Below are 13,204 nucleotides of genomic sequence, written 5' to 3' on the forward strand. Positions count from 1 at the left end.
CTCGGGAGGCTGAGGCAGGAGAATCACTTGAACCTGGGAGGCGGAGGTGGCAGTGAGCGGAGATAGTGCCACTGCACTCCAGCCTGGGCGACAGAGCGAGACTCCATCTCAAAAAAAAAAGAAAAAAAAAAATTTGAAAGGGGATTGGCTCGTCTTACAGTATCCTAGCCTTAGTGGAGTTGGAGATACCAGTTGCATTTGAAATCGTTTGGGTTTTCTCAGAAATACCAAGCTGTGCTGAGGAGAAAGGCCCTGTTGATTTTTCTGGTAGTTCACAGACTGCGTTGGTCCAGTAAGCAGAGATGAACACCAGATTTCAAAACCCAGCCCTGTCTGTTAAGAGTGAGGTAGGAACTTTTTGTTTTCTTTCTATATGTAAGGTGGGCCAAGTTGGGGTATGTTTTCTAGGGTTTGTTTTTTTTTTTGCTACAGTTGGAGGCTTAGGGGTTATTGAAAAAAGAATGGGCCGGACACAGTGGCTCACGCCTGTAATCCTAGCACTTTGGGAGGCCGAGGCCTGAGTTTAGGAGTTTGAGAACAGTCTGGCAACACAGTGAAACCCCGTCTCTACTTTAAAAAATTAGTTGGGCATGGCGGCGTGCGCCTGTAGTCCCAGCTACTCAGGAGGCTGAGGCAGGAGAATCGCTTGAACCCAGGAGGCAGAGATTGCAGTGAGCCGAGATTGTGCCACTGCACTCCACCCTGGGTGACAGAGCGAGACTCCGTCTCCCAAAAAAAAAAAAAAAAAAAAAAGAGAGGAAAGAATGTTTAACTTACTTATCTCTAGACATTTTGGACCTGGGCTCAGAGTGTCAGGGTGTTAAAACTCCACTTATCCACAGTTTTAAAAGGGCGAGGCAACTTGCTAGGAATCTAAGAGAAATGTGCAGAGGCGATGGCTTAGCTGCGTCCAGGTGAAGCATATATTATTTCTAGGAAAAGGGCAGCCAAGTGTGAGCCTCATTTCTCCTCCCCTTCTACTCAGCTCTCCTAGGGGAAGTGCCAGCTGACTAATTCAGACTTGTCACCATCTGGGCACTGAACTCTTTGTGTCGTAATTTAAGAATTTTTTTTTTTTTTTTTTTGAGACGGAGTCTCGCTCTGTCGCCCAGGCTGGAGTGCAGTAGCCGGATCTCAGCTCACTGCAAGCTCCGCCTCCCGGGTTCACGCCATTCTCCTGCCTCAGCCTCCCGAGTAGCCGGGACTACAGGCGCCCGCCACCACGACCGGCTAGTTTTTTGTATTTTTTTTTAGTAGAGACAGGGTTTCACCGTGTTAGCCAGGATAGTCTCTATCTCCTGACCTCGTGATCCGCCCGCCTTGGCCTCCCAAAGTGCTGGGATTACAGGCTTGAGCCACTGCGCCCGGCCCCCAATTTAAGAATATTTTTAAAGTCACTGTGTAGTTGTGATTTGTTTTCATTTTTAAAAAAGGTTTGACTTTGGAATTCATGGCAGCAAATGTCGTGACATCAAGGTGTAGTATACAATTTAGGGGCTACTTTCTTCTCTGCCTTCCTGAGGCTGGAGGTGTGGTCGGAAGCTTACTTGGGTCTCTGGTCAATATCTGCCTCTCTTGTTCTTTTCCCAAGACCTTGGTTCCTCAGCCTGATAATGCGACTTGGTTGGGATAGAATATTTTAGCCTCATGGAAAATATGGAGGCCCAGGCTGAGTCTGCATTCTCCACGCTTACCAAACCCCCAAGAAGCCTCCCTCAGGTGCAGCGCACTCTGCCAGGCAGGTTCGCGTTCCCAAAGGGTTTCTCTGTGAGGGTCTAGAGAAGCAGCAATATATAAAAGCAGCGGCAATATATAAAAGCAGCGGCAATATATAAAATCTTTAGCAGGAACAAGAAAATGTGATTTGATTCTTGGCTTAATGACCTTGGGCAAGGCCTTTTCTGAGCTCCTCCTTTGGCCTCAGCTTGCTCATCTACAGGATGAGGGAGTAGGTGTCAGTGATTCTCCAGGCCACTTCCAACCCTCCCTCTCAATTCTCATTACTATTACTTGTTAATATTTCTTCGGATTCAGTCTGGAACTAGGTAGAGATTTGGTTTTCTTTTCTGCTTTGCTGCTTTTCTGCTCCTCTCTGAGCTTTTAATCCTCTTTTTATCAAATTGCCTTTTATTTTAAATAAATGGCTTTGAATCTGTACTGTATATTTGCCTGAAGAGTCTATTTATTGTAATTACATTTTTCTGAAATGGTTTTTATGTACTTAATAGTTTCCTTATTTTGTTTCACCCTTGGATTTTATTTTATTAACTACCTTACTAGAATTAGAAGGGATTTAGAGCGTAAGTACTGTACACAAAGTAAAGTTCCAATAAAGCTTATAAGCTACAGAAGGCATTGTGGGAGATGTGGGTTTTAAAAGGTTGAGAAACATAGGAGGTTAATGTTGATAAATTTCATTAGGCCTTTGACAACTAAATATGACATTTGAACCTTGAGATTGCAGCAACCCTTCCTCAGTCTTCAACAGGAAGGATTAAATTCAGTACCACTTTTGAATTTTAGAAACAAAATTGTTTACCAGTTTTTGAATTCCATGTAGAGACTTTAGCTTCCTACTGAACATGCCAGGATAAGAAGTTAGTACTCTCATCTTCTGTCTCTACTCTAACATTAGCTAATTGACAGTGGACAGAATATAGCCTCCATTATCATGTAGTCTCGCTATTATTGTTATTTTTTTTTTTTTTTTGAGGAAGGGCGTAATCCTTTAGCCCAAACCACGCTTCCTAGGCTTCCTAGGGATATGTAGTCCTTTTTTGTACAATGCCTGTAGAGTCTCTTCAGACAGGAGGTATCTGAGTCCCAGTGCTGAGCTTGTGTTGCAAGGCTGATTGTGGGTAGGTTTTTAAAGCAGCTGAGTAAACTGGATCCCTTTTTCCTCTCTCCAGGCTGGATATTACTGAAGAATGATCCCGTTCAACCTCCTAGTGCCTCTACTGAATTATTCCTCTTTTAAATGGTTAATGAACCAATAATTTTTAAATCCTACCAAAAATAGTAAGAAAATATGCAAACACACTGTGATCAAACTCAAAAGTCATTGCCATTCATCATTAATAAAACTTGCCATTTCAACCAAATCCCAACATTCCCTAATAGCATATTCAGAAAACCTGCCTTAAATTGTGCTTATCTAAATCTTGGAGCTTTGAGCTAGGGGAGGAGAATGTATTAGACTAAATACAAACTTTAAGGGAGTCTCAGAACCTACTTAGTGAATCCTTCCCTCCAGGTAATGGCACTGCCCACCTCCTGCCCCTGCTACCACCATCACTGTATGAAGCTTTCAAGAGCCTGGTGCTTCCCAGGGCTACCAGCAGTCCTCTGTAGTCAGAGAGGTGAGGTCAGATGGTATCGGTTCCCTGTGAGATTTCAGGCACTAAAACCCTATGTGGGGGAGGGAGGGGTTACTCTTCCTCCAATGGGACTCAGGGACTTGACCTCCAGGAGTCAGGCCCCTGGTCAGAAGTGCCATCTCACCAGTGGTCTTCATTCTCCCTCATTCATGCTCCATCATCCTGTGTTCTGTTTAGTTGCAACAATCTCTTGTGACTAATATCACTCAAAGCATCTTGTAAATCCTAGGGCTTCCTGGAAGTTAGTTGCCAAAGTCATGCAAGCATCACCTGTCATTCTTGTGTTGGAGTTATAGAATTCTACATCTTATAAAACCTAACTGGCATTTTAAAAATACTGTAGCCGGACATGGTGGCTCATGCCTGTAATCCCAGCACTTTGGGAGGCCGAGGTGGGAGGATTGCTTGAGTCCAGGAATTTGAGACCTGCCTGGACCCCATAGTGAGACCTCATCTCTACCAAAAAGTAAAAATAAGCTAGATGTGGTGGCATGAGCCTGTGCTCAGGAGGCTGAAGCATGAGGATCGATTGAGCCTGCAAGGCCAAGGCTGCGGTGGGCTGTGATTGCACCACTGCCCTTCAGCTTGGGCAACAGAGCAAGACCCTGTCTCCCAAACAAAAAATACTGTCATAAAAGTACTTACACGAATCCTCTCTCAGGACCCGAAGGTTGCAGGTTAGTAGGTCTTCAAGGACAAATCTGTAAGTTTCTTATTTCTGTAGCACAGTGCAAGTAAAATTTCACTTTTTTAAACTATAGAGAGATCCCTTTCTGAATAGCCTACAGAACTGAAAGTGAGGGAACCATTGCCTCTCGCAGACAAAGAGGCGTTGGATATTAGGACTTTGGGGTTTGAGAGCTGCACGGGGCAGACAGTTGGTGGATGGTCTGGACGCGAAGCGAGTAAGCCACTGCAATTGGTCGTACTGAAGGGGATGGATGGCAAAAGGATCCCCTGAGCAAGTCAGAAGTTACTCTCATCAGTCGTCCACGGCCACAACCTGAGGTACTCAGCTGAGTGGACAAGGCTGAAGAAGAGGCCTGCGGAACGCAGTGTTACCTGCTGGACGGGGCAGGGCAGGCAGGGCTATGCCCTGGAGCTCCTGACTGCAGAGACGCGTCCCCACACTCAAAAAGACTCAGCTCACTCAATGACAGAATGTAATTTACTTTATAGAATGTATAATCAACTTTGTTGAATAATTTGTTCTATTAAGGCTGTCTAAAGTATGTGATGTCTTCATCATAGCATGAAGTGTCGAGAATTCATAACTAGCCCAGTTTAGGAAAAAGCTGCTTAAAACTGGCTCTAAGAGAGTAATCATAAAATACCTTAGATAAAATTGCATTATGGAATTTTCACTGAGTATGTTTAAATTACTGGCTTGTCTACTAATACATATCTGCTTCAAAATGAACATCTTTCATAAAATTGGCATCAATTTTAATGACGTTCCTGGTGTGGAACCTCAGATGTTCCCTATTGGAGATAATCCTTGGGTTATAAATTCTCCCCAACTATAAATCCTTTTATGTCTTTATCATAGATGGTGTTTGTCAACTTTTTTTGGTCATGCTTTCTCATTTTAAAATTCTTAGCCGAGAAGATTTTCTCAAACCTCATGGTTCTGCTGTGTGTGTTGGGGGTGGTGGTTAGTAGCTGTAGTAAATAGGTTTTTCCAATGGCGTCCTCTTACCCCCAGCTGCTGATCTAGAACAACTGTAAGCATATTCGTAGAACGCTAATCCCACAAGATTTTACACACAAAAATGATCCTGCCGCAGGTCCTGTATACCACTGGCTTGTAAAGCACATCAGCAAACTAAAGGACACAGGTCCTTCGGAACCTCTGAAGTGCTAGTATGTGCAGTTCCCAGACTTCCTTGACCGTGGAGCCGTTTCCCTTAACACCTGTTAACCGTGGACCACACTTGGGGAAACAGTGCCTTAGAGTCTGGAATTGCTTCCATGATGACTTTGCTGTGCCCTGTTCCTACTTGTTTTCTGCCCTTATTTATATCACGTCACTACTAGAAGAAAAAGTACAGTAAGAACAAGTGTTTCTCAAAGTCTGTGATAAATGAAAATGCTGATGGAATGAAAGAACTGGAGAAAAGGGGAAGAAGGGTATATGGACAGCCACCGCCCTGGTCAGGGTCTCACAGCACCTGTATCTGCTGGGGGCACACAGGAGTTGCCCGGACAGAACCCACTGGCCCCGTTCTCAGAGCTTCACAGAGGCTTCATGACAGACTTGAGCCTCAGGCTGTGCCTAGGAAACGTGTAATCTTTAATGTAACAGTGGTTTTGGTGATTGTATCCGCAGTCTCCCATTTGAAGCCATTTACATTATTCATTATAGTGGCAGTCCCTGGACTCTGACTCGTGCAGTTGGCTGATGTCTTCTACAGAGCAATCCAGGCCAGAGAAGAAAACTCCAGCTTGACCAGAACAGAACTGTGAAGTCCGCTCTGTTCAGACCCCTCTGAGTGTCACCACAAGGAATCAGCCAAAGTTCTTTTTTTGAGGAGTCGTTCAAAGTGTCCTCCTGCACTGGACCCCATTGGCGCTTTTGCAGGGGAGACCGTGGTGTGTTTGGGTACCGGGGACAGCCACTCCTGGCTTTCTGTTTCCAAGCTGCTTTGCTAGTGCCTGGTGGCTAGGATCCTGACCGCGAGCCCCACCAGCAGTGTGGCTGACGCCGCCCCCAGAGCAGCCCCACGGCGGATGACCAGCTGTTTCACTGACAGTCTGCTGGCAGGAGCTGAAAGGGTGTGGGCCTCCTCTGGAGTCCTGAAGAGGTCCACGTGGCAATCAGACCTTGAATACGTTGTCAAGGTAATGCCAGGGGAACTCCCTGTAGCCACTGTGGAAGCAAACAGGAGCAAACTCAGCAGGTCAGGGGTCAGAGGGAGAGCTTTGGCCTTGGAATCAGAAAACCTAGATTAACCACCTGGCTGTGTTTGTTACACCTCACAAGGGACAATGCCTATACAATAGAAAAATACCTGCTTTATCTGCTTTGCAAGCAAGATCAGAGGAGGGGATATTCAGGAAAGCGTCTTAAACTGAATTTCACATGCAGATAAGGCTTACTACTGAGATCTGGTGAGGAGTGTTCTTGTCGGTGCTTGGCCCTGTGATGATCTGTGGCTTCAGAAGCAAATGGGAAACACAATCGTGTCTTACTGTATTCTCTCATGACACCTGACACTCCCAGAGTTTTAGCTGCCTCACTACTGCCCTGATCAAGGATTAGCCCAGGATGGATGAGGTCACGGAGACATCATCTTCCTGAGCTTTGGGCCATTTGCACACACACCTGGCACTCAGGACCAGCCGTGGGGCAGAGCTGGGGCTATCACTTCATGACATGGACATTGGGCATAAACCAGAGAGATGCTTGTCTGCCTGAGGAGGTGGAGAGAGGTAGGTAGCAGGTGCCCCCCCAAAGCCGGTGAGTCAGCCGGGCTCCCCGGAGGTTAAAAGTTGGCTTTTCATCTTGAGCAGAATTCAGTGGGGGAGATCATGAGCTTTAGAGTCCGACGGGTTGATGCTCAGATCTTATGTCTGGCCTTTACAAGTTGTGGGATGAGGGAGGAAATACCTGAGTTCTTTCAGCCTCACTTCCTCACCTGAAAATGGGCATACATCTAGTTGCCTCTTAAGGCCAAAGACTTGACGTAGGGCCTGGTACTTGCATGCCTGCTAGACAATAAATGATGATGTTGTCTTCCTGGTGCTTAGGACATCATTTTCATAATGGAAGAAAAACAGCTTTGGCTTGTACAGTTTCCAATTGCATGAGGCACAGAGGGCAGACAGGAGCAACATGCCACTGACATTTCTATGTGTACCAAAGTAGAAGCAGCCGTGACAGCATTACCTGAAGACAGGACTGCTTTCTCAGGCCCAGGTCTGGGTGCAGTGCTGTCTGCTCTCTGCTGCTGCTGCTGGCCTGAGTGTTTCTTCGCCTAAAGGAGAAAGAACTCGCTTGGGTCAACTGCCAGCTCAGCAGTTCACGCCTTCACCGCTGGCCTCGCATTCACTGGTTTTAAAGCATTGCAAGCTGAAGCAGCACATGTGCATGTATTCATAGTTGGTGGGGCTTTTAGAAAGTATCATTTTAAGGCTGGGCGTGGTGGCTCACACTTGTAATCCCAGCACTTTGGGAGGCCGAGGCGGTGGATCGCTTGAGCTCAGGAGTTCAAGGCCAGCCTGGGCAATATAGTGAAACCTGTCCCTACCAAAAATACTAAAAAAGTAGCTGTGTGTGGTGGCACATGTCTGTAGTCCTAGCTACTCAGGAGGCTGAGGCAGGAGAATGTCAGCCCTGAGAGGCAGAGGTTGCATTGAGCCAAGATCGCGCCACTACACTCCATCCTGGGCAACAGAGCGATACTCCATCTCAAATAAATACATGTATCATGTTAAATATCTGTTTATCCGGCATCTTAAGTGTCAGGATGACTTTTTCTGTGCACAGAGGCAGAACCACACTCTGATGATATTCAGGGTCTTTGAGAGAACACTGCTTCTGTGCTCTGCTTGCAGACTGAGTCGTGCCTTCGCTGTGCCTGAGATGCAAAGGCTGCCCTGCCCTGTTTAAAAAGGACATCAAAGAGGATGGTGGGCAGGGTGGTTTTATTACCCCTTCCAAAGTCAAGGCACACGCTCGGGGGTTCATCCGGGTTCAGACTGGTTTGAGTTCTTTGTGTTTGTTTGGTTTTCCACAGATGGGGCTGTCTAAGGAAGGTTTTTGGTTTTGTTTCTGTGTATAACCGCAGAGCGTGCTTCTTATCCTGGCCAACTACAGTGACAGGAGCCACTGTTGAGGCTCAGGTGGCCCCTCTGTAATCCCCCACAAAACACCTGCAGCTTATACCACGCTGCCGCCAAGTTCTCGTGTGTTCTGGGCATTTCTGGCTGAGTAGTCACTCTACCTGCTGGGGTCAGGTGCAGGATGTGTCCTGTGGCCAGGGGCAGCCGACCCACTTACCTCCTCTGCGGCAAGCTTCCAGTCCAGCCGGGCAGTATAGGCAACAAAGGCAGCAGTTGCCAGGAAGACACAGGCCAGCATGCCCAGCCAGAGGCCTGGAGGAGACAAGTGATGATGGGAACAGTGTCCGACCGACCACCCAGGCCCCTCCCGACTTCCTCACACCACATACCCATGATTCTCATTCTGACCAGAAAGGTCAGAAGGATGCCCAGTGGTAGGCCGATGATGTAGTAGGTGATGGCATTCACAGCGGCACCAAAGGCCTGCTTCCCAGTTCCTCTTAGGACTCCGCCATAGACACACTAGGAGGGGAGACAGAAATGGGCAAGAGGGTCGTGATGATGCGACTTTAAGAGCAGGTGTCATGCAGCAGGCACTTTGCTAAGCCGTTCGCATGGCATTGCTTCACTGAGTTCTCATAGCGCTGGATGGGCGCCCTTATCTCCCTTTCTTCGCCGAGGGTGGCTGTCCAAGACGAGTCGGATCACTTGTCCGTGTTACACAGAAGTAGTTGTGTTTTGAACACAACCCCACAGCACCCAGGCTTCACCACCATACCATATGGCCTCCCTAGAAAATAAAGGTAGAATTGGTGGCCAGCAACCAGTTGGTCCGGGAGACTGGACTACACATGGTATAGGGGTGGTGTGTTGGTTTCCTGTGGCTATGTAGCAAATTACTGCAAACGTAGTGGCTTAAAAATAACATAAATTTGGGCCGGGCACGGTGGCTCATGCCTGTAATCCCAGTACTTTAGGAGGCTGAGGAGGGCAGATCACTTGAGGTCAGGAGTTCAAGACCAGCCTGGCCAACATGGTGAAACCCCGTCTCTAAAAATACAAAAATTAGCCAGGCAAGGTGGCGCTGTAATCCCAGCTACTTGGGAGGCTGAGGCATGAGAATTGCTTGAACCTAGGATGTGCCACTGCACTCTAGCCTGGGGGACAGAGCGAGACTTGGTCACACACACACACACACGCAAATTTATTCTTTTACAGTTCTGGAGGTTAGAAGTTTGAATTGGGTCTCACTGTGCCAAAATCAAGAGCTGGTTCCTTACGAAGGCCCTAGCTGAGAATGTTTCTCTGCTTTTTCTAGCTTCTAGAATTCCTTCTGTATTCATTGGCTGGTGGCCCCACATCACTCCAGCCTCTGCTTCCAGCCTCACATCTCCTCTGATCCTCCTGCCTCCCTCTTCTAAGGACCCTTGTATTTACATTGGGCCCGCTTGGATGACCCCGGATAATCCCCCATCTCCAGATTCTTAATCGCACCCGCAAAGTCCTCACAGGTTCTGGGGATTACGATGTGGACTTTGAAACTTGGGGGCCATTATTTTGCCTAGCACGCATGGCAGACAGTGGTGGTTAGCTTATTCCATATGAGACAAGCAGCCCTCACAAACTGCAGTCTGTGATTATGTCTCATCTGGAAGACGAGAATTGCTTTGGAAAAAGTACTGTTTCTTTCATTAGCCTCATTTTCCCAACATGATTCCAGATCTTCTGAACTACAGGCACAGCTCATCTTCAGTCAGGATTATTGGCCAATAGATACTTGGTTATTTTTATTTTGTTCCCATGAGAGGTGCGGAGTATTTTGTGGTTTGTACATATTTGAACAAGAGGTAATGCACTGGCGTTAGGAGATGTATGCCTCTTGAACTTTGAAATATGGTATGTATATTTCTGGTTATTATATATCATGGCGTGATCTTTTTTGGCTAAAGAAAGACTTCTCCCCTTATGACTGATGTACCCTGGACCAGTGTTTCTCAAATGGGGATGGCAATTTCTGGGATGTTTTTGTTGTAACAACTGTGGGGGTGTGGTGGGGGGAAAGTATTACCGTATCTAGTGGGTAGAGACCAGGGATGCTGCTAAACCTCCTGCAATGCTCAGGGGACCCCCCTCACCTCCCCCAAACAAAGAATTATCTGGTCTAAAGTGCCAGTAGTGCTGAGGTTGAGAAACTCTGATTTATAGCACTGGGAATTGAAGTGGCCATTTCAGTGGCAGGAAGGGCCAGTGGCTTTGCTAGCCTGAGGTTGTGGGCCTGTTTGGGAGAAACCATCAACCAGTGGACTAGGCGGGGATTTAAGAGGGAGTTTGATGAGATAAAACAGCCAAGGGAGTGGGGAGGTACTGATAAGGTCTCTACATATCCCAAGCCGACCAGAGGCTGTGCATACAGCATAGCAGAGACCAAGCCTCCCACATGTTCCCGGACAGTGGAGCCTGCCCACACAGGTGAAGAGACCAAGAGTACTCAGAAGAAAGTAAAAGCCAGGACTCACTTGAAAAAGCTGGAACTCTGAATGTGTCTCTAGCCCACACATGGATCTGTCAGCAGAGAATGGAAGCCTTGCTAGCTATCAGAGGTGTTGAGCACAATCTCTGACCAGTAATTGGCTTGAACACTAACCTCTGCAGACATTTTTAAGCCTAGAAAAATAGAACATTTTAAACTAGAGAGCTAGACTTAAAAATAAGAACAAGGGGAAAAAAACTGAGCAAGAAAGATCAGCAGCTGCATATTGTAGAGGAGACGGGAGTCACAGAATTAGTCTGTGCAAGTTACTTAACCAACACAATGACATTCCTTGGGTGTGAATCCCACATGCAGCATTCTCCAGGATAGGCCTGTGGTAGGCCACAAAACAAGTCTCAATAAACTAAAACAAATTTTTTTTAAGAGATGGAGTCTTGCTATGTTACCCTGGCTGGTCTTGAACTCCTAGGCTCAAGCAATGCTCTCATCTCAGGCTCCTGAGTACCTGGGACTACAGGCACGTGCCATCGTGCCTAGCAAATTTTGAAAGACTGAATTCATACAAAGTATGTTCTCTGGCCACAACAGAATTAAATTGGAGATGCTGACCAGAAATAAAACCCCAAATATTTGGAAATTAAATGCACTTCTAAACCATAAGTCAAAGAATAAATCACAAGAGAAATTTAAAAATATTTTGAACTTGAAAATTTTGAGGAACATCAAAATTTATTAGATGCAACTAAGGCAATGCTTAGAGGGAAATGTACAGCTTCAAATGCCTGTATCAGAAAAGGAGAAAGGTCTCAGATCAATGACCAATATTCTACCCTAAGAAGCTAGTAAAGAAGAACAAACTATACCTAAATAAAGTCAAAGGATAAGAATATAAAAGATTAGTGTGGGCCAGGCATGGTGGCTCACACCTGTAATCCCAGCACTTTGGGAGGCCAAGGCAGAAGGATTGCTTGAGGCCAGGAGTTAAGAGACCAACTTGGGCAATATAGCAATACCGTGTCTCTTTAAAAAAAAAAAAAAAATTAAAAGTTAAAAAATAAATAGATAAAAGATTAGCGTGAAATCATTGAAATAAACAGCAGAAGACTAAAAGATGCATCTATTTAAAAAACTACTTTTCAAGACAGTGTAAGATATAAATAGAAACAACAAAGTTAAGAAACAGCGGGGGATGAAGTTAAAGTTTTTATTAATTTTATCTGCTTGTTTTTGCAATCAGTATTTAGTTGTCATTAGTTTAAAAATAATGGATTATTAGCCGGGCACAGTGGCTCAGGTCTATAATCCCAGCACTTTGGGAGGCCAAAGCTGGTGGCTCACCTGAGGTCAGGAGTTCAAGACCAGCTTGGCCAACATGGTGAAATCCCATCTCTACTAATAATACAAAAATTAGCCAGGCATGGTGGCGAGCACCTGTAATCCCAGCTACTCGGGAGGCTGAGGCAGGAGAATCGCTTGAACCCGGAAGGTGGAGGTTGCAGTGAGCTGAGATCACACCATTGCACTCCAGCCTGGGCTACAAGAGCGAGACCCTGTCTCAAATAAATAATATTGCAAGCCTCATGGTAAGCTCAAAAACCTACAAAAGATACACAAAAAATAAAAAGTATACCACCAGAGAAAACCACCTTCACAAAAAGGAAGACAGGAAGGAAGGAAGAGAAGACCACCAAACCAGAAAATAAATAACAAAATGGCAGGACTAAGTCCTAACTTATCAATAATAACATTGAATGTAAATGAACTAAACTCTCTAGTTAAAAGACATAGAATGGCTCAGTGGATAAAAAACAAAACCCAATGATCTGTTGCCTACAAGAAGCACACTTTACCTACAAAGACACACATGGACTGAAAATAAAGAAATAGAAAAAGATATTGCATACAAATTGAAACCAGAAGTGATCAGGAGTAGCTTATACTTAGACAAAATAGATTTCAAGACAAAAACTATAAAAAGGGACAAGATCATTAGATAATGATAAAGGGGTCAATTCAGCAAGAGATTATAACATTTATAAATATATATGTACCCAACACTGGAGCACCCAGATATATAAAGCAGATGTTATTAGAACTAAAGGGAGAGATATATTTCAATAGAATAATAGCTAGAGATTTCAACATCCCACTTGCAGCACTGGACAGATCATCCAGACAGAAAGTCAACAAAGAAACATTGGACCTAATCTGCCTTATAGACCACATAGACCTAATAGATATTTACAAAAGATTTCATTCAAGTGCTGCAGATACACATTCTTCTCCTTAGCATATGGATCATTCTCAAGGACAGACCACATTTGAGTCACAAAACAAGTCTTAAAAATTTCAGAAAAAATTGAAATCATATCAGGTATTTTCTCTGACCACAGTGAAATAAAACTAGAAATCAATAATGAGGAACTTTGGAAACTAGACAAAAACATGGAAATTAATATGTTCCTGAATGATCAGTGGGTCAATGAAGAAATTAAGGAAATTTTTAAAATTTCTTGAAACAAATCATAATGGAAACAACATATCAAAACCT

General features: G+C 45.1%; 2 protein-coding genes across 11 annotated transcripts in view; one reads left to right on the forward strand and one right to left on the reverse strand.

Annotated features, from left to right (window-relative positions):
- Positions 1–4,925, forward strand: part of ALDH3A2 (aldehyde dehydrogenase 3 family member A2) — a 28,735-nt gene extending 23,810 nt beyond the window's left edge. For 3 of the 6 annotated variants that reach the window (XM_028836104.2, XM_077970525.1, XM_015118794.3), the window contains 2 exons: positions 223–347; positions 2,910–4,925. In XM_028836104.2, the coding sequence (XP_028691937.2) occupies positions 223–306 (84 nt within the window). In that variant the 3' untranslated portion in view covers positions 307–347; positions 2,910–4,925. The remainder of the gene's footprint in view (positions 1–222; positions 348–2,909) is intronic. The other 3 variants (XM_015118797.3, XM_077970526.1, XM_028836105.2) reach the window with 1 other exon arrangement.
- A 726-nt stretch (positions 4,926–5,651) lies between these two features.
- Positions 5,652–13,204, reverse strand: part of SLC47A2 (solute carrier family 47 member 2) — a 32,709-nt gene continuing 25,156 nt past the window's right edge. For 4 of the 5 annotated variants that reach the window (XM_028836107.2, XM_015118792.3, XM_002800327.4 and 1 more), the window contains 4 exons: positions 8,552–8,684; positions 8,380–8,474; positions 7,267–7,354; positions 5,652–6,246 (listed from right to left, as the gene is read on the reverse strand). In XM_028836107.2, the coding sequence (XP_028691940.2) occupies positions 6,026–6,246; positions 7,267–7,354; positions 8,380–8,474; positions 8,552–8,684 (537 nt within the window). In that variant the 3' untranslated portion in view covers positions 5,652–6,025. Of the gene's footprint in view, positions 6,247–6,698; positions 6,792–6,987; positions 7,355–8,379; positions 8,475–8,551; positions 8,685–13,204 lie in introns of those variants that run through there. The other variant, XR_013406167.1, reaches the window with a different exon arrangement.

Source organism: Macaca mulatta, chromosome 16 (genome assembly GCF_049350105.2).
Source record: "Macaca mulatta isolate MMU2019108-1 chromosome 16, T2T-MMU8v2.0, whole genome shotgun sequence".
NCBI classification, from domain to species: Eukaryota; Metazoa; Chordata; class Mammalia; order Primates; family Cercopithecidae; genus Macaca; species Macaca mulatta.